The 21,504-nt window shown below is 53.6% G+C and overlaps 1 protein-coding gene across 5 annotated transcripts in view; it reads right to left on the bottom strand.

The window, feature by feature from the left end:
- The window catches only part of FBLN2 (fibulin 2), a 74,875-nt gene that overhangs the window by 20,646 nt on the left and 32,725 nt on the right, over positions 1-21,504 (bottom strand). For all 5 annotated transcript variants that reach the window (XM_060161050.1, XM_060161051.1, XM_060161052.1 and 2 more), the window contains exons 3-4: positions 2,226-2,337; positions 607-736 (exon numbers count right to left, since the gene is read on the bottom strand). In XM_060161050.1, coding sequence (XP_060017033.1) covers positions 607-736; positions 2,226-2,337 — 242 coding nt within the window. The remainder of the gene's footprint in view (positions 1-606; positions 737-2,225; positions 2,338-21,504) is intronic.

The raw sequence follows: 21,504 nt of genomic DNA, 5'->3' as shown, positions 1-21,504 counted from the left end.
TCTCCAGAATAAGGACTGAATTTCCCAGCCTTCCTTGCAGCTAGGCAGCCGCCAGACTAAGTTCTAGCCAATGTGATGTAAGTGGACGTACCGTCTGTCCTCTAGAGAGGGGCTTTCTTACACCCACGTTCGCAGCAGCGATATTCACAGTAGCCAAGAGGAAGAATCAAGCCACGTGCCCATTGACAGATGATGGATAAACAAAATGTGGTCTCTCCAGACACAGAATATTACTCAGCCTTACAAGGAAGGAAGTTCTGCCACATGCAACAACATGGATGAACCTTGGGGACATTACACTCAGTTGAAATGCCAGTTACAAAAAGACCAAAGAAAAAGAAAGCCCCGTGAGGGAAGGGAGTTTTGTGTTATTCATTTCTGCATTCTTAATGCCTAAAACGGGGCCACCACAGACTGGTGTCCAAACAGTATTTCCCGAATGAATTGGTCCGTATGATAACTGGTGATGTTTTCTATGCAGATGCAGAGCTCCCCTGCCCCTAGGCGTGAGCATCCTCCCCTCAGAGGAGCCCCACAGGGCGGCCCACCCCCTCGGCCCTCAAGGACCTTCAGGCTCAGGCCACACACGCCCCAGGGCAGGCTTGCCTTGTACAGGGAGACACCGCAGGTGTCGCTGTCCTCATCCCCGCACGCCGCGCCCTCCTTGGCCCCCATGACACCGGCCATGCAGCTCTTCTCCTTCAAGTAGGACACACAGCAGTGCTTCTGGGCCGTCCTGCAACAGAGGTGCGCCTCAGCCCCACCAAGTGCCCCATCCTCCCAGGGAACCCGCCAGGAGGGACCGCAGGCCCTGTTTCACACAGGAGCCTGCAGCTCAGGGAAGAGAAGACCCCGCCACGGCCCAGCGCGGGTGGGGCCCCTGCTGGCGCCAGGGCATCGGCAAGGCCAGCACATCCTCACCAAGTAACATGGGTTTTGTTCTCAGCTTAACTAAGACGACTCAGGCCTGGGTCCCACTGGGCTCTGTGTCCCTGACCAGATGAGGGAGGGGGTCAGTACTCCAAGCCCCCCAACAGGGCTGAGAAGGAAAGGGAGACCCAATCTCAGGAAGGGCTGGGCGGTCCGCCTGGGACCGCCAGGGTCCCTGGTCAGGCCTCCAATAACTGTAGGGCTGCCCCGGGCAGAGACAGCTGATGGGCCAGCACACAAAACAGGGAGATGAAAAGGTGGGCTTCAGTCCCACCTGAGGAAGGGGTTCGGCCTCACCTGAGGAAGGGCGTGTCCCAGCAAGGGCCATCTGGTGATGGAACTGGCTGGCTAGGAAGCAGTGAGTCTCCCACCACAAGAGGGATACAAGCACGCACTACTTCAAGCCTCCTGAATGCTGCATGCTCTGACTCCTAGGCAGCCCAAACTGGTGCGATGACCAAAGGGAAAGGAAAGGGACAAGGCTAGAATTTAAATGCTTCTAACGGAGGCATTGTGGGCGGGACAATAGGAAACATGGAGTCTAATCCTGGCCAAGCTCCCAACGAGCTGTGTGGCTTTGAGTGAATCACATCACCTCTCTGAACCTTATCTTCCTTATCTGGAAAGAGGAGTAGGCTGGACAAGATGGCATCCCTGGAATAAAGAAGGGGTGAATGGCTGAGCAGGATGTCACCCGGGCCTGGCACAAGGAGGGCGTGGGTATAACTGCTTCCTTTGCTGAGAACACTGTCATCAGAAGAAGCAGTCAGCGCACACAGCAGAGCACAGGGAGAGGCCAGCCTTCCTGAGACCCCAGGGTAGCAAAGTGGGGAAAGAAAGAGGGCTGACGGGCTTCCCTGGTGGCGCAGTGGTTGAGAGTCCGCCTGCCGATGCAGGGGACACGGGTCCGTGCCCCAATACGGAAGGATCCCACATGCCGCGGAGCGGCTGGGCCCGGCTCAAGTCTGAGGTAGGAAATTCCAGTGGGCTGAGCACCGCCCAGCAGTAACACAGCACCTGGTAAGAGAAGCACCTGGCCGTCGCCAGGTGACAGCGGTCCCAACGTGTGCTCTTCCGACCGTGCTCACCAGGCCGGCGACAAGTCTGCACTGTTAGTTCACTCTTGGGGCAAGTCTCGGGCTCCCCACACCCGGAGAGAGACCGGCCAGCCAGCCAGGCAGCCACATCCAGCCACCTGCGGGCACCTGGACGCAGGTGGAGTGGTGCTCACCTGGCAGTGCGGGGCCCGGGGCGGGGAGGAGGACACAGGGACATGGAGCCGGCGCCCACCCTACCTGCACACATCACTCTCAGCACCGCTCTCGGGGATGTCCAGGCACTCATCGTTGTCAATGGCCCACTGCTGCCCTGCCGCACAGCACGTCTCGATCAGGTCCTTCGTGGACACTGTGGGTGGTAACACAGGCAGAGTCACCGGCTGGAGGAGGTGCCCGGTTCCCAGGTGTCTAGGCCCAGCGGGTGTAGTACGTGCTGCTGCTGCTGGGCCAGATCCCCATGCATTACTGGGCTGGGAACTCACTCACCCGCTGCCTGGGCCTGTTGCCACCAGCAGCTCACGAGCACAGGCTTCTCTGCAGAGCTGCCTGGGAGGGTAAGTCCACCCAGGGGGAGAGGGCCGGGAGGAGGATGGCCAATCACTGAGTAGTGGGGCTTCAAGGGCCAAGCCCGTCTCCAAGGAGACAGCCCTGCGCGGCCACGCCCGCTCCAGAGCTCTCCGTGGGGCCAGGACCATCACCAGCTCCTTCCCTGCCCCCCCGCCCTGGGCAGTTTCTCCAAATGAACCACGTGCACAAGAACCCCCAGCTCAGGCTCTGCTTCCGAGGGACCAGATAAGACACCAAGACAGGACAAGACATAAGAAATAGCAACAGCATCGAGGAACGCTCCTGGGGAAAATATCTGTGACCGGGGAGGGCAGGAGTCGGGGGTTGGGAGAATGTCTTAAAACTCAAAGGCACAGACCACAGGCTAAAAAACAGATGAATTTTCCTACCTCAAAATTAAAATTCTCTGTATAACAAAGAACTCTGTGGAGAAATATAACAGACTGCTGACAGGTTAAGAGATGTTTTTGGAATGTTCTAAAACTGACAAAGAATTGCTATTGAGAAATACAGTAGCCTTCTGAAAATTAACATGAAAAAAACCAACCCCAAAGTAAAATACCTATGAAACCGGAAAAATGAGAAAGAGTGATAAATGCCAGGCACAGGTGCGAACCCTCATGCCCTGAGGTGTGGGAGTGGCGACTAGAGCAGCCAGTCTGGAGGGAGACCCAGCACCTCTTACACAATTAAACACAGGCATCATCCAGGACCCAGTCGTTCTGCTCCGGGGTGTGTATTGCAGGGAAGTTGTTACCCGGACCCATATGTAACCAGTACAAGCTCACTTCAGTGTGATTTATGGAAGTGGGTGGGAGGGAGCCTGGATTGTCCATCACTGGAGGAGTATGAATAGAACATGGGGACGTCCTCCACGGAGGACTCCACAGATGTCAGAAATGGCAGACGAGAAGGACACACCACATCATGAAGCTGGACACACGTACACACAGCAATACAGAGCAGCAAAGGACAGAGCACCGAGGGGAAACAGGAAAAAGCCAAGTGAGATCCATTACATGAATTGAAAAGATTGTGTGCAGAATTACAGTACACATTTGCATAAACACATAAAAGCAAAAAAAAAAAAAAGAAACCCACACGGATTGAAGAGAACGGTTGCCTAGGGTAAGCGGAGGGAGAAATGTCAACGGGGAAAGGAGATAAAAGGGAATAAATACATCAATTAAAAAAAAGAGAGTCTTGCTAAGATGATAAGGAGCCAGGAAATAAGGAATGCAATTAATGCAGCCGTTTGCCTCCGAGGTCTGAAAATAAACGACATTCAAAGATGACGCCCATCTCGGACACCTACATACGTGCTGAGGACACCAGGGTGTCACAGAATAACTCTGAACCTGGGTCCACACCTTAGTACTACCAGGTACAGCCATTTCTCCTCCCTAGAGACTCAGTGTCCTGCTCTGTTATGAGGACCTACAGCTGCACAGCCGCTGAAGCCTACAAGGATCTCTAAATGTCCTTGAGCAGTTCACATAAGCTGGCAGGGCGGAGGAAGAAATGCACCAAGAAGTGTCAGCTGCCTGCAAGATTCTAGGAACAGAAAGAGCTCACTAAGAATCATCCTCTTCACCGGCTTAGTGGGCGTTTCAAGTCATTGAGCTCTTCTGAGTTTCAATTTTCCTTCTAAAAACTGGGGAAATAAGCTTCAGTATCAACCTGAAGGCTGTTCTGAGGCACCAGGAGGAAAAAAAAAATTCTTGATAACCAGTGTCTACCAGAAACAAGTAGCAACATCACGGCCAGTGGTGAAACATTAGACACACACCACACTGAAGTCAGAAATATGACAAAGGTACCTACTGACACTACTGTTTAACAGTGTCCTAGAGAGTCTAGCAGATGCAATAAAGCAAGAAAAAAAGCAGCAGCAGGAGTATTAGAAAAGAAGAGACGACAGTCATTATTTGCAGATGTTACGAGTTCACCTTTCTAGAAAATCCAAAGGAATCAATATTAACACCGTACTTAAATGAATACTAATTTATTATTATTATTATCATATGGTGGCAAAAAACAAAATCAACATACACAAATTAGTGGCTGTCCTATACACCAGCAACAATTAAATAGAAAAGGTAAATCCCACTGAAAAAAGAAATAAACCTGGAAATCAATCTATGTAAACACACTAAATCTACATGAAGAAAAAAAAAAACATGTCTCATAGATATGTAACAGTTTACTTTGTTAGAAATATATACCATGTGTCTAGATGGAAAGATTCAATACCGTAAAGATGTCAATTTTCCTTTATTTAACCTACAGCTTAGGTGGAATCCCAGAGTCCCAAAATAATTAGTCATGAAATTTGTCAAGTTGATTCTAAAATTCATCCCAACTAGGAAATGTCTAAAGACACCTGAGAAAATTTCCAAAAAGAAAAGAAAAGAGCACCCTTTAAAGTTTTAATAATTAAAAAGATACGGAGATCAACGGAACAGAATAAAATTCAGAAACAGGATGATGTGCATATGGGAATTTAGTATATAATGAGAGTGGCATTCACACTCAATGGGGAAAGGATTGACTATCTGATGATGGGCTCTACCACACATCACACACAAAAATAAATTCCAAATCTATGAAGTCAATACTAGAAGAAAACCAAGGAAAATAATTTTAGGATAAAGAGAGACTTCTTCAGAAATAAAATCCACCAAAGAATGATACTGTACTCTTGTCTCACACCATATACAAATATCAACTCAAAATGAATTACTGAAACCATACAACTCCTAGAAGAAATCATAGGGGGAAAGATCCTTAACACTGGTCTTCACAACAAATTTTTGGTAATGATACCAAAAACACAAGCAATGAAAGCAAAAATCAACAGGTGGGACTACATCAAACTTAAAAGCTTCTGTACGGCAAAAGAAACAATAAAATTAAACGACAATTTACGGAATGGGAGAAAATATTTTCAAACCATGTATCTGATAAGGGGGTTAACATACAAAACATATAAGGAACTCATAAAACTCAATAGCAAAAAATATATATATATGTGTATATATATATATATATATATATATATATATATATAAATGGGCAAAGGACCAAAAGAGACATTTTCCCAAAGACATAAATGGCCAACAGGTATGTGAAAAGGTGCTCAACATCACTAATCATCAGAGAAATGTAAATCAAAACCACAAAGAGATATCACCTCACACCTGTTAGAATGGCTACTATCAAAAAGACAAGAGATAGTAAGCGTTGGTGAAGATGTAGGAAAAAGGGAACCCTTGTGCACTGTTGATGGGAATGTAAATTGGTGCAGCCACTATAGAAAACGTTACGGAGGCTCCTCAAAAAAATTAAAACTAGAACTACCATACGATCCAGCAATCCCACTTCTGGGTATTTATCTGAAGAAAATGAAAATACTATCTTAAAAAGATATCTGCATCCCCATGTTCATCAAATTATTCACAATAGCCAAGACACGGAAACAACCTAAGTATCCATCATGGATGAACGGATAAGGAAAATGTGGTGTACACACACACACACACACACACACACACACACACACACACAATGGAATGTTATTCAGCCATAAAAAGGAAGGAAATTTTGCCTTTTGCAACAACATGGATGGACCTTAAGGTCATTATGCTAAGTGAAATAACTCAGACAGAGAAAGACAAATTCTGTAATATCACTTATATGTGAAATCTAAAAAAGCCAAACTCATAGAAACAGAGTAGAATGTTTGCCAAGAACTGGGGGAGAGCAGGTTGGAGGAACGGACAGATGTTGGTCAAAGGGCACACACTTCCAGTCACAAGACGAGTAAGATCCGGGATCCAATGCACCGCACAGTGCTTATAGCTAACAACTTGAGAGTTCCAACGAGAGTAGGTCTTAAATGCTCTCGCCACAAACAAGAACAAGAGAAAATGGTAACTGTGTGGGGTGACAGGTGTGTGAACTAACTTTATTGTAATAATCATGTCACTACACATGTGTATATCAAAGCATCACACTGTACACCTTAAACTTACACAATACTATAGGTCAATTACATCGCAATAAAGCTGGGGGAAAAAAGAAATAAAATCCACAAGCAAAAAGGAAAACCTTAATACAACCGACTGGATAAAAGTCTAAAATACCTGTATGGCAAAAGACAGCCCCAGTCTGATCACATCACTCACTTTCCAGTCTCCACACAGCATTTATCACTATGTGAAACCCTCGTGTTTATCTATGAGCTTACTTTTTCATTTGTCTGTCTCTTCCCCTACAACGTCAGAGTTGCGACTTGAGTCTCTGTGGCCCCTGAGAGTGACGCCACCATTCCAGGCTTAATCCTCTCTCATCACACTCCGTGCACATGGGAGTCTCACCTTGTTTGAATACCTCTGGTGGTGGGGATCTCGCTCCATTCAGGCAGCCTGTCCCTTTCTGCATAGCTCAGCTCAGAACGTCCTTTCTTTTACTGGACTGAACTTTTTCTCCCTAAGCCTTCTCCAAGATTGCCTTACAGAGATTAGGAGATTCCAACAGGCCCCTAGGTGTCAGCTAGATGACACGAGATGGGTGTCCTGTCAAGGGAACAGTAACAGCTGGAATGCACTGGTGCTCGCCACGAGCCAGGCGTGAGTCCAGGCACTTTCATCCCCACAGGTATTACGGTGAGTACCGCTGCTAGGCTCGCTCTAGACCAGGCGGGGAGTTAGAAGTCCCGAGCCTTAATTTCTCCTCTCCGGCCTCAGCTTCCTGTCTGTGCACGGGCAGCTTGATGCAGCCGGTCCTGGAAGCCCTCTCTGAGATCTAAGCACCAGCCTGAGGAGGCTCTACTTCCCTGTGGACTGAATGGGGCTCCCTTCCTGCCCCTCCCGAGCAGATGCAGGTTTCAGCCTGCGCTTGGCGGCCTGCCCTCCATTCTCTCCTGGCCTTTCCCATCCTGGTTTCCCCTCTTTCCAAACAAAGGAACTCAGGGGCGTGACCCCTTATGCTGGGGAGGCCACCCACTTGGAGCGGGAGTGGGAATCAACACAGGGGCCAAGGGCGGCGTTGCCCAGTACCGTCCAAGGCGTGCGAGAGGGGGCCGGGCAAAGCCCACAAGGTGTGTACCCCTGCTGCTCGTCCAGAGGCCCACCCCAAGGCCCCCTCCCTGCCCACCCCCTCCAAGGCCCCAGCCTCTGTCTCTCTCTAACCCCTCAGAGTTTGAGCCCCAGGGCTTCTTCTCCCATCCACGCCCCAGCCTGGCTGACCTCACCTGGCCGCCCTCCTTCATGTCCGTCTCCTGCAAACACACAGCTGGCTAAGCGACCACCACCGGGCAACCCCGGCAATCCCACAGCCTGAATCTGTTCAGCAGCCGATTTTGCCCGGACCACCTCTCCCCTGGTTTTCCCTGTGCCAACCTCAGGACCCTCCTGGGCCCATTCCCTCCTCCTCACCTCCCTCCTCCCATCCGTCACCTGCAGGGCCACCTCCAAAGTCACCCCTGTCACCACCTCACCCCTCACTCTGCCACCATCTCTTGAGCCCGAGAGGTACCCTGCTCCCCTGTGTCCTCCTCTGGTCCATCTTCCAGATGGCGTCAGAATGACCATTGACAAGTATGAATCAGACTGTGTCTCTCCACGGCCTACAGCCCCCCAGAGTCCCCCCTTTCTTTACCAAGACCTACCTGGTATGGCCCTGCGACCTCCCCACCGCGTCTCCTTTCTCACTCACTCTCTCCACTTGAACCCCTCAGGCTCTTCCTGCCCCAGGGCCTTTGCACGCACTGTACTTTCTGCCTGGAATCCTCTGCCCTTTCCCTGAGCCCTGCCCGACCCCCACTCTCTACAGGGCTACCCTTGTTTGGGGCTCTCATCTCCTCAGGCAGGATGTCCCTGACTTTTGAATCTAAACTAACCTGCACCCCAACCCTCGTTGCAGCACCCTACTTAGTTTTGCTCATAATGCCCTGGCCTTCGCCAGCTCAGAGTCATCTCGGGGATCCCTGTGGCCCACGGACCCCACTGGAAGGCCACTGCCCTGCAGGATAAAGCACCCCTGCCTGGAGCGACAATCGGGGCCCTCACAGCACAGCCCAGACTCACATCTCAGCACTTATTCCACCAGCTAGCAGGCTTCTCTGTGCACCGTATCTTTGCACATGCCGCGCCAAGCTGGGAACGCCCTTCCTCTACCCTGCCTAACTACCCAGCCTTAACAAGCCAGCCTGCACAGCACTCCCTGCCTCTCCATCCTCTGTGGTCCCGCCAGCATCCACCTCCGTCCCGGGCAGAACAAACAGCTCCTCGTCCAGCCTCATTCACAGCAGCACTTGGTACATATACAACGTCACTGCCAGGGACATGCCAGCCTCAGACAGCAGAGGGACAGGGTCTCAGGGGCCAAGAACGGTTCGCAGTCATTTCAGGGTCCCCAGTGCCCGGCACAGACCTAGTACTTGATAAACCCTGGGGCTGGGCGGAGCACACCCCAGGCCCGTGGTGTATACCATCTCATGCAAAGCTCACATGGACAACGTGAAATCGGTCAATTACCTTGATCTCCCAGATGTATAAATAGCGATCTAAGGGTTTAAGATACACAGCCCCATGGCACAGACTTAGGAAAAGGAGGGAGAAGAACTTTACACGCACACACATCACCTCCACACAGCAGTTTCTACCGAGTCTCAGAGGTGAGCCTGGGCGTGTCTGACCCATCACCGTGAGCACTGGTGTTCAGCCAGGGCACCCCTCCCTGCCTGGGGGACGTAGCCAAGTCACTGACCCTCAAGCCTCTGTGCCCTTGCCGGTGAAATGGGCAAATCACCCCTCCCGCCCGCATTTCACAAAGTGGGGAGGGGAGAAGCCAGTGTCTGGCAAAGGACAGGAGCTCAGTAGGCAGTACCTCCCCACCCCTGGCACAAAAAGGTGTTTGGTGACTACTCTTCAGTTAATTACTTAATTACAGAGGGACAGGCTGATAAAAGGATGGACAGGACGGTAATCCCTCCAGAAGAGGCAGGAGCAGCGTCCAGCAACCCCTCCCTGCTCTGCTCTGGGTTTTCATGGACTCCCGCATTTCTGTTCACTTTGCCTGCACTCGGCCAGAGGGAGCATGGCCTTCCTTGCCTGCCGGTTAGGCACGAGCACCGTGGCCAGAGAGGCGAAGGCCACCTCCCACTGTGACAGCTGCAGGCTGGCTGGCAGGCTCTCACCAGCCTCGTGGGTGACCCGGGCCGGGGTCAGCCTGGCTCCCAGATGCATCCCCACGGGCTGCCCCTCAGAGTCAGGGCACCAGGCCCCACCAGCCAGACAGCACGACCTTGACTCTGGCAGCAGTCCCACCTCTGACACCCCTGAGGAGCGGAGGGAGGATAAATCCACTTTGGAAGATGATCTACCATCATCCAGGAAAGCGGAGACATGCAAACCCAATGACGTGGTGATTTCACCCCCAGGTCCACACCCAGGAGAAACGGGCACCCATGGTCTCCACCTGGGGACCCACAAGCAGTAGCTCCAAACTGGAAATAACCGGAGCGCCCAAGGACAGGAAAAGGTGGATACTAGGACATGGCCAGGCCGTGCAAATGGGCGCGCGGTGACCACACGGCGAATCACGGGGACACGGCCCCAGGGGAGAAGCAGTCACAGAAGGACACTGTGCACTGCCTTTCATGGGAAGTTCAAACCCAGAGAAAAGCAAAACACCTGCTGAGGTGGTAAGAACTCGTGCTCACGGAAGCCAGGACGGCGGTAACCAGGGAGGAGGTCAGGGCAGCCGTGGCTTCTGTCCCCAGGGCTGGTGCCTTGGGGGGTGCCCTTCCTTAACTGTTGAGACAGTGCCTTACGCTCTTCTAGCCACAAATACTCCATGACAAAAATATTACCGGAAAATGTAGTAGGATTAGAAAATTCTAAGACTAAAGAGGCAAACAGCCTTTTAAAAATGTGACCCAGGGCTTCCCTGGTGGCACAGTGGTTGAGAGTCCGCCTGCCGATGCAGGGGACACGGGTTCGTGCCCCGGTCCGGGAAGATCCCACATGCCGCGGAGCGGCTGGGCCTGTGAGCCATGACCGCTGAGCCTGTGCGTCCGGAGCCTGTGCTCCGCAACGGGAGAGGCCACAACAGTGAGAAGCCTTGCGTACCGCACACACAAAAAAAAAGTGATACAAGCCAGACACAAAAGGACAACTATTATATGATTCTACTTATACAAGGGCCCTAGAACAGGCCAATTCACAGAGACAGAAAGCAAAATAGAGGTTACCAGGGCCAGGGACGGGGGATGGGGAGTTAGTGTTTAAAGGGGACAGAGCTTCACTTTTGGGAAGATGAGAAAGTTCTGGAGATGACGGTGGTGATGGCTGCACAACAGCGTGAATGTTCTTAACGCCACGGATCAGTACACTTAAAACTAGTTAAAATGGCCAAATCTATGTTATGTGTATTTTACCACAATAAAGAGAAAATAATGCATTGAAGTGTAAACACAAAAAAGTGACCCAGCGCTTCCCCTTCTAGAAATCTAATGGCTGACAGACGTGCCGTGGGCACAAACATGTAAGTCACGGATCCTGGCTGCGTCCGAATTTGTGACAGCGAAGATCCAGAAACAACCAACCCCCATCGACAGGGCAGTGATGAAATGATTGGTGTTATATCCGCCCAATCTCACGCAAGTGTTAAAAAGAACGTGTTAGATCTTCACTCACTTCTGTGGAACAGTTTCCAAATATATCACAAAGAATGAAGAAGACAGGCTCAATGCTGAACAGTATGTATAATAAGTCACCGTTGGTCTTTTTTAAAGTAACACGTGGACACACGCGGAGGATTTCTGGAAGGAGGTCCCAGAAACGGGTAGCAGCGGCTGTCTGAGGGAGGGACTGGGCCCTGGGGAGGGAGGGAGCAAGCTGACATCCACTGTTTTACCTCTTTTGTATCTTTTATGTGTTTTCCTTCCCGTGGGCAGGTATTACCTATTCAAGAAACATGCTGTCATAAAAAGATCCTGAGATTCCAGGGAATCTAACCTCCTTTGATCACAGGCAGTGGGTACCCAGAACAATCCGACCTGGAGGTCATGACCCCTCTAGACAGTCCCCTCTCCCGGACATCAGAGCCCGAAAGAATGGTGGCTTCGGAAATGCTGCAAAAAACACTACACCTGGGGGTGATGAGCAGCCACCTCCACCAGCACCCTGTTTGGACAGGATGTTTGCGGGGCCTGAGCAAACACCCCAGGGAATGCTGCAGCTCTGATGTTCTGTACTGCGGGGGGGGGGGGGCGGCAGGGTTGTCACCCGCAGGCCCTGGTGGTGCCGGGAGTCCTTTTACAATGACTAGAAGACGGACAAACAAGAAGGATCCTGAGCGTTGCCTTCCTGCCCCAGGACCCCAGACACAACGGCTGAGAGCCAGCAGGAGCTGCTGGGCTGAGCCCACCTGCTGGGCCCACCCAACCTAGCCCCTTAGAGATGCCTTCATCCATCACCCGGGGCAGGACAGCCCCCAGCCCCCCCTGCCCTTTGCAGCACCTCCCCCAGCCTAGTTTCCTCGTAGGGGTGTTGACTGGCTCCCTCCCCCCGCCCAGGTCAGCACCCCGCCCACCTGCTCACCACCCCAGCCCGGCCTGGGAGGCGCTGGGCCACCCTGGCTGACTAGCTGGACCTCTGGCCTGGCCGAGCCGCCTGGCGGGCCCCAACCTGCAGCCACGGCACCTTCCCTCCAGCTCTAGGAAGAGGGTCCTATCCCCACGACGGTTTTACAGGTGAGCAGGCAGCAGCCCAGATCACATGCCCCAGCCAGGGGCAGCCACAAGACCAGATATCAAAAATGACTGGAGGACTCCAGTAAATCGAGGCAGTGTGCAAAGACAGCTTGACAACAGAACAGAACAGAGAGGCCAGAAAAGACCTACTCATCTCCCTCGGTTCCTGACTAAGGTAACAGTGCAGTGGGGGAAGAAGGTCTTTACCACACCCAGCATGGGGGCAATTGAACATCCACCTGAAAAAAGACTGGGCTCTGACTCCTACTCACACCGTCCAGAGAAACAAATCTAAATGTGATCTAATGCGAAAGGTGAAACAAGTTAAAATGTCTAGACTGTAACACAGGAAAATATCTTCATGACTCTGGGGTAGACAAAGATTTCTTGAAAAGGACACAAAATACAATAACAGAAAAGTAAAGATCAGTAAATTGTATTTCCTTAAACCTCGGAATCTGCGTTCCTCAGAAGACAGCATGTGCAAGGTGCTCATCAGGAAACGTCCTCACGAGAGTGGAAAGAAACGTCAGAGAGCGAGACAAGGCACTTGTGATCCAACAAAAGACGCATCCTCAGAATCTATCAAGAACTCCTAGAAATCGGCAAGACAGAGAAACCTGATTTAGAAACGGGCAAAGAACGACAGAATCCCAACAGTAACATGAGAGCGTGCTCAACGTAGTAAGTTATGAGGGAATGAAAATTAAAACCACAGTGAGATCCCACTGCACAGCCATCAGGTTGGCGACAGTGAAAAAGAGACCACATCCAGTGTCGGCAAAGACTTCCACTCATGGCTGGCGGGGACGGAAACTGGTGAGGCTTCGGAAGACTGTCTGGCAGCGTCAGCTAAAGCTGCCAAACCCTCCAATACAGCAATTCCACTCCTGGTAAATACCCGACAAATTCACACAGGATGTCCACAGCCACTGTATTAATCACAGCCCCACACTGGAAACAGACCAAACCTCCATCCACACTAGGACAGATCAATAAACCATGATTTATTCCTACAATGGAAAAATGAAGAGCAACTTTTTTAAGTGAATTACTGCTACACGCAAAAGTCTGGATGAGTCTCAAACACAGGGTCTTGAGCTAAGGAAGTTAAACGCAAGCAAAATCACACCATATGGTTCCCACTACACAAAATAAATTCAAGAATAGGCAGGAGTCACTGATGGTGATAAAAGTCAGCCTCGTGGTTTCCGTGAGGGGTGGGGGGCAGTGGGGGGAGGGAGAGTAGAATTGGCTGAGAAGGGACACCAGGAAAATTCTGGAGTGCTTGAGATGTTTTGTATCTTGACTTGAGTGGAGCTGCCTGGAACCCACTGAGCTATTTTAGGAAGAAGCGTGTGCTTTACACACATAATACTTTATAAAACTACATAATCAGATATAAAAAAAAATTTAAGGGAGGACTGTTATATTAATCTAGATTGAAAGATATTCAAGAGTATCTATAGTATACTTTAATAAATACTTTCCAAAAGAAGGAAATTCAAGAGAAAAAACAACCAAATATGAACCAAAAAAGATCTCACCACCCCTGATAAAATATTACTTTACTAAACGGGCTATACGTTACACTTTGGGGGCAACTGGAGAATACAAACATGGCACAAGGGAACTGGTAACTGTGGCAGGTGTAGGATCACAGTATGTAGTAATACAGGAGATGTCTTTATTTCTCCGTTGCGACACACCGTGTCAAGGCTGAAATGTTTCCATCACGCACACGTGCGCACATGCCCGCACACACGGTGTATCTCAAACCACAGAGAAAGAAGAGCAAGCGCTGGACCGTTACGGGGCTGAGACTTCTTCCCTGAGCCCCCTGCCCTTAGAGGGTCTGTCCCAGCTGCCAGGTGGCGGCTGGGGTCCCAGGTGGGACTCTGGGATGCTGGTGCGCTGCGGCTGGTGAAGCTGCAGTTACGAGAGGACTCGACGGCGGGCTTTGCTCATGTGGAGGGGCCCTGAGGCCCCACGGTGCTTGGCTTCAGGCTGGTCCCCGGGAAGCTTTGGGAGGTGGGGTGGTGAGGGTTGGATCACCCATGCACAGGCCCTACCCTCCCTCCATGGCCTCCCAGGGAGCAGGGGGTGTGCGTCTGTCATGGGCATTTTAATGGGCTACGTCTGTTGGTACTTTCACAATCAATGAGAAAAGCCGCTTGTACACAAACAGGCTGCCCTGATGCGGAGCAGCGCCAAGACTTGCGACAAGCTCAGCTCTGTTCGAGAGGACTATGCGGCCCTGGCATCTGGGTTAGAGGATGCACCCCAGAAAGAGTCACCGGCCACATGGAACCCGCAGGCAAATGCCGAAAAACTGAATGGGACCAGCCTCATTTTCTGAGAAAATAACTTCCCCAGCACAAGGACAGAATAAAGAGATCCAAGTACTTGGACACAGGAGCGGACAGCTCACATCCTAAGAATGAACGCATCACCGGGAGATCAGTCTAGAATCACACCATTGCAAGCACCCTTCTAGCACAGAGCGTGTGACCGAGGCTGGATGCCCATCAGGCGGGCCTTCACCTAAAAGGAGAGCTGTCCCTCCCTCCGCCAGGCTCACTCCGCCGCCAGCCATGTCCGCCCCCTGCTGTGCTCCCCGAGGCCTCCGCAGACCCCCAGCCCCACCCAGCACAGCCTTCCAATGTAACTCACACTTCACACAAACCAAACGTGTGGACTTCCAGAACTTCACCAAGACACTTGGGACGCATTCTGTTCGTCCTCAAAAAGAACTGCGAATTTCCTCTCTTTCATTATTAGTTGAAGAAACCGCGGCCACCCCAGACTATGCTATGGCTCAAACCAGAGCCTGATGGCATTTCGCTTCTTGGGATAGCGCTTTGTTTCATACATGAATCTTGTAAAGACTTAATTCTATTTAACTGTTCTTTCCAGATAGTTTAATTTAATTACCAGTGCATCGTACATGCACACAGTTTAATAAGAGATGATGTTTAACTTTAAGGCAATTTTGGTTTTCCCGGGCCAGTATTTACTATAAGAGAAATGTAAACATAACCTTATTTCCCACCTTAATGAAAGTGATTGGTTAAAAAAATACAAAAGTTGAAAATATCACATAAAAAACTGGACATCGGGCTTCCCTGGTGGCGCAGTGGTTGAGAGTCTACCTGCCAATGCAGGAGACGTGGGTTCGTGCCCCGGTCCAGGAGGATCCCACATGCCGCGGAGCGGCTGGGCCCGTGAGCCATGGCCACTGAGCCTGCGCGTCCGGAACCTGTGCTCCGCAGCGGGAGAGGCCACAACAGTGAGAGGCCCACGTACCGCAAAAAAAAAAAAAAGAAACTGGACATGTTTTTCTTCTCCTCTTAGAGGCAAACAGGAAGCAGGTCACCAGTGTGGCTTCCTGCAAAGCCCCAGGTGGTATCATTGGGCCGGGCGGAGGCAACATGGAAATCCTGCCTGGGGAACAGGCAGTGGGCACACTGGGGTCAGGCATCAGATGAGGCGGGGGGTTGGGTGGGAGGGCTGTACTGGCCAGGGGTCTGGGGGCGGCAAGTCTGTGACCTCAGGCTCCTAGCGTTCCCAAGTGGGATGCCATGCGGCCAGGTTGGGGCTCTTCTAGACCAAATTCCCAGGGACCCCACCCAGCAACTTTCCATTTCTCTTAAGCCACATACCTGGGCCACAGCCCCAACTAGACCTTGACCAGACCTCTTCCCCTCCCCACCCCAAATATCTCCATCCTTTGTCCCACTCCCCCTGCAGCCTCCAGAGTGGCTGGTGGATATTCAAAGTGAAGCAACGAGCCCCAATCAAGGGGCCCAGGAGACCCCCCCACACTGAAGACCCTAAACCGGGTGTAGGTGGAAGCAGAGCTAGGAAGCCAGAACCCTGCTCTGCTTCCCACTGGCTGAGCCATCTCGGCCTCTCTGTTCCTGCATCCGGGCTTCAGGGGCCATGCAATGGCAGACAAGGAAGAGCGAGACCTTCCCAGGTGATCACCCACCACCCCCCCGCTGCCCACCTGCCAAGTGAGGCCAACCCAGGGGGGGAAAAACAGAAGCCTGGCCGATCATTTTCCGCCTCCGGCCCGGACCTCTTCCTAAGGCACCTCCCCTCCCCGGGGGTCAGCGAGTGGCTCCGACACTTCCAGGATGGGATTGACCATAAGCCGCCCTCACCCACTGACCTGGGGTCGCCCATCTCAGGAAGCACGCTGCCGCACCTGGGCCTGGGAGGTGGAGTCCCGTCGATCCCGGTGCCTCCGCAGCCACCAAACCTGCCGTCCCAGATTCACCTTCCACCCTGCCCACTGCTGATGGAGCCTGGCCCCCACTCAGGCACGGCCACCTCTGTGTAAGGCCACAGCTCCCCTCTGGGCCTGGGGTGACAGCTCCCACCGCTGCTGTGCCCTCACCCTGCAGTCCCCTCTGTGACTCTCTCCAGGGGCTTTGAGCCTGTGCCACCTGTTTCCTGGGCTTTGACTCTGCTGGGCAGGGAGGTCTGGGGGGGAGCACACTGGCCTGGGAGCCGGAACTTCGGGGACCCCACCCTCGGAGCTCGCTGTGAGTCTCTGCCAACCCCCTGCCTGCCTCTGGGCCTCTGCGACCCAGACGTATAACGAGAAGCAGCTGGCGCTCCGTGAGTCTAAACTGGCAGCAAACCGGTGCCCACTTCATGCTTTGCTGAGGCTTTGATATACGTGAATTAGTTGCCAACATTTACAAACGGGGAGATTTTGTATAAAATTCCAGATCCTAGGCTTCTTTCAGAAAACTTAAGGTGATAGGCCACGCTGGGCCCCCAACTCCAGGGCGACAACTGGAGCCCGGGAGCAGCTGCAGCTGCATCCTCATCCCCACGACCAGCGGCTCCCCTCCACCAACTGCCTCACCGGGGGCACCTGGCTTTGCTCCCTCATCGCGTCCGTCCCAGGCCTGCGCGTCACAGCAGGCACCCCCACCCCGGGCAGGAGTGTGCTGGGCGGGGAGGTCTCCACCGTCCTGGTTCCCACTGCACCCCCAGCACCCGATACAGTCTGGCCCAGAGCACGGGGCCCATGAACTGTCATGAACGAGAACTCAAGGGGGGCAGGGAGTGGGGGGCTGCAAGGGAGACAAGACAGCTTGTCTCCTTCTCTCCCCGCCCACCCCGTCAGCTTCTGGGAGCACTGGGCCCAGGCAGGCAGGCTCCCCCCAGCCAGACTGGCTCGTTCTGCTCCCCCTTCCCTCCACCACATGGACCCCAGAGAACCCCAGAATCTCAGACTCTGGGGCTGGGGGCCTGCCAGCCCTGCCCTGGGCCCTGTTTTGCCCCTCCTGGGCTGGGGACACAGGGCAGCCCTGGAGCCTCGATCTGCTGACAACAGGAAAATACCTACTCGTGCCAGGCAGCTGGGCAAACCCTGGGAGGTGCTGGGGCAAAGGCCGAGAGTCAGTGGTCGACAAACATCTGCTTCGCTGCCCTCAGTTACCTCCCTGTGCCTCAGTCACCTCAGCTCTGAAATGGGCATAATGACCGTCCCCCCGCACATGGGTGTCACGAGGCTTTGACGCACCGATCGATTCACGTCCGGGATGCCCACAGCCACGTGATAAACGCTGCCCCTGCGAGGGTGAAGGAGGAGACCCTCCCCATTCCTGGGACGTCAGCCCCGCAGCTAGGCTGTGCCGCTGAAGGCGAGACCTCAGGAGGGGGCTGACTCCGTGGGCAGACGCTGGAACAAAGGCACAGGGCAGGGACGAAATAGTGGAGGGGCAGCACCCCCTGCACACCTGGAGGCAGACGGAGTGACCGGCGGGGTGGGAGCAGCCAGTGAGCAGTTGAACACCCTCAACCCCACCACACGAGACCTGGCCCCTTTGCCTTTTCAACAGCGGGACAACTCCTGGCCACCAGAAAAGACCCACATCTGTTCACTTAAGCGAAAATAAATCCATGCCCCACCACCCAGAGTGCAGGGCCCTCGGGCAGGGAAAGGAAGGGGCTCACAGTCACAGCAGCTGCTCTGAGCCAGCTGACGTCCTCTCCCTACCCCTGTCAGTAATCCTGGGGGGATAGAGATTACTCTTCCATCTTGCAGACACTGAGGCTCAGAGAGCATGAGTCCATCACCTGAGGTCACACAGCCAGGGCAGCAGAGGCAGAGTTCACACCCACGGCTTCACCCTCTGAGGACCAAGCTGGTTCACCCCCAGCACTTCTCGGCCCCAAGCCCGCTTTCCCTGTACGGAGACCCCGGAGTACACAAGGAGGGCCCAGCAGAGCCCCAGTCCACGCAAAGCTGACCTCGGCTAGACGGAAGTGCCTCCTAAAAGCTCCATTTGCTGCAGGACAAGGGACCCCGAGGCCACACAGCCCCTGGCCCGGCGCGGACAAGGTGCTGTCAGGCAGACGACGTTGACCATCCCCCAGGGAAGGTCACAGCCCAGACTTCTGACCTCCAGTTCACGGAGGCACCCGGGATTCCGGAAGGCTCAGGGTGCAGGAGGCTGGGGTGGGGCGACTTGGCTCAGCCTCGGGAGAGCCGCTCGGCATGTGAATGGGAAGCAAGCCGGAGCTCAGAGGCCGCCGCCCTCCTGGCACAGCCCCCAGGGCTGAAACCTCAGCGACCAGGACACCAGTGTAAGTGGAGCCCTGCTACGCGGCAGACCCCAGCATCTGAGGCCCGACACCAGCTTTCTCCCAGTGAGAACACGCTCTAGGAGGGAGCCCTCGGTAAGCCCACTTTACAGATGAGAAAACTGAGGCCCGGGGCAGTGAAGTGATTTGCCTAAAAGTCTCACAGAGAGTGAGGGGCAGAGCAGCCTCACCCTGGGGGAGCCTTGGACCAGGCCAGAGACGCCTGAAGCACCGAAGGACCTGGATCCAGAGCTGGGCCCACCACTTACTCGCTGCTGGCCTGTGGGCCCATGTCCCCTGGGAAGGGGAAGGGACTCATGGTAAGGTCGTGTGGGGACTGAGATGAGGCACCGGCCGGGGCCGGGGGTAGCTTCACTGTCTGACCCCCCCATCCTCCTCCCTGCCTTTCCCACGTCCCCGGCGATGCCCATCAAGAGGAGCCCTCGGGGCTTCCCTGGTGGCGCAGTGGTTGACAGTCCGCCTGCCGATGCAGGGGACACGGGTTCGTGCCCCAGTCCGGGAAGATCCCACATGCCGCAGAGCGGCTGCGCCCGTGAGCCATGGCCGCTGAGCCTGCGCGTCCGGAGCCTGTGCTCCGCAATGGGAGGGGCCACGACAGTGAGAGGCCCGCGTACCAAAAAAAAAAAAAAAAGAGGAGCCCTCGACCCCGGGCTGGCCTCCTGACAGGCAGGCAGTCCAACGTGGAGAAAGCAGTGGCTGAGCCAGTTCCAAGCCTGGGCCCAAGAGTTCCTGTGCGCGTCTCATCTTTCACTCTGAGCCCTGTTTCTGCGATGGGAACGTGTTCGTGGAGCAGAGGCAGCCGCCCTGGCAGAGGCTGTCCCAGACCAGCCACTCCCAGCAGCCACTCCCAGCCTGGGGCAGCAAGCCCGGCTGACCAGTGGACTTGGGATCAACAAGAAACGCCTACTGTGCGCCCCAGACGTTCTGCAGTCGCCTGCGACTCGCACTACTGAGGCAAGAGACTATTCGTTCCATGACCGAGGTGTGTCCCCGGCAGGAAGGACAGGAGCGGGTTTGGCGAGAGGGCAGAAAGACCACCCCCCACGCCCACGTGCTGCTGGCGGGGGTGTGGCCAGACTTGCTGGGGAGCCCACAGCCAAGGTGGGGGCAGGGGCGTGGGGGGGAGCAGGGCACACTCACAAACTAACGCCCCTGCAAGACAGCTCCCACCAGCCAAGGTGGGAACATCTGGCTGCCCCTGCTCGGTTTTCTCCCTAGCGCTTCTCACCATGCAACACAGATTTTACGTAATGAATGACTGTGTGCCCCCTGCCCCTGCCCCTGCCCCGATCCCACGGAACACAAGCCTCGTGAGGGGTACCAACTTCAACCATTTTGATCACGGCTGTATCCCTGGCACCTACAACTGTGCGGAAGGCACTCAATAAATATTTGTTGAATAAATAACCTGGGGAAACAGGCATTCCCATACATGGCAGGTGTGAGCAAAATCTGGTACACCATCAATGGAGGTGAGCTGGCAAGTACCGCGTTTTAAGTAGGCATCCTGTGGCCTCTGCAGTGGAGCCCATGGCAGCCAGCACCTCCCCAGAGAAAAGTGTGCAGACGACCATCAAAAGACTGGTACGGCAGGTGCACGGCAACGCTCTTGCTAACGGTCCAGGCTGGAAACAACCCCACAGCCCTTGGCAGGAGAAGGAGCCACCAAACTGGGGTCTGACCATACCATGGTCTGACCATACCATGGGGCAGCTCTCAGCCACGGAGCCCAGAGCATGTGGACCTAGAAATGCTGTGCTGAGCGCAAGAAGCCACACACGAGAGCAGACTGCGTGGCCCCATTTACGAAAGTCCGAGAGCCAGTCACAGTCAGGGAAGCAGTTCCCGGGACGGGCACGGAGGAGGGGACCTGGGTTGTCTCGGGATGTTTCATGATCTGAGTGCCGAGCACACGGGGTGTTCCTTTGTGAAATGTATTACTGATTTGCATGCATCTAATAGGTTTTCCTGGTTACACTTGGATAAATGGCTTAGAGAGAGAAAATAAAGGAACGCATGTGCACACAGACCCAGAGATTCCACACCGGGTGCAGCAGGAAGCCATTCACTGCCAGCAATGGACACAACGCAGCATCCGTCTGCCAGGACAGTCAGTAACAGCTGGGAGGTGCACACGGCGGAGCCCTGGCTGGTAAAGCGAGCTCCCCACGTGCCGACAGCGAGAGTCCCAAGGGGGGCTGTTCACGGAGGAAAGCACAGGACAGAAAGGTGTGCACAATATGCTATACGTGAGAAAAACAGTGCACATACCTGCACGCTTGCCGTCGTAGGACCTGTGGTTCCCAAGTGTGGTCCTATAGGCCCTGAGGGTCTCTGGGACCTAATCGGGGACCCACGGGGTCAACATTATTTTCAGAACAACACTGCAACACTGGTTGCCTCCTTCACACCCCTTCTCCTATGAGCATACAGTGGAGTCTTCCACACACTACGTGACTTAGTAATGATGTCATCACTTTGATGGCCAATGGAATGCGTACTTGTGTATTCTGTTTTCTAGAATTTTCTAAAGTAAACTCATGAAAAGATGCTCAACATCAT

The sequence above is a fragment of the Lagenorhynchus albirostris genome, chromosome 10, assembly GCF_949774975.1.
Source record: "Lagenorhynchus albirostris chromosome 10, mLagAlb1.1, whole genome shotgun sequence".
NCBI lineage: Eukaryota > Metazoa > Chordata > Mammalia > Artiodactyla > Delphinidae > Lagenorhynchus > Lagenorhynchus albirostris.
The sequence above is the reverse complement of the archived record's forward strand: the minus strand, read 5'-3'. Positions and strand labels throughout refer to the sequence as shown.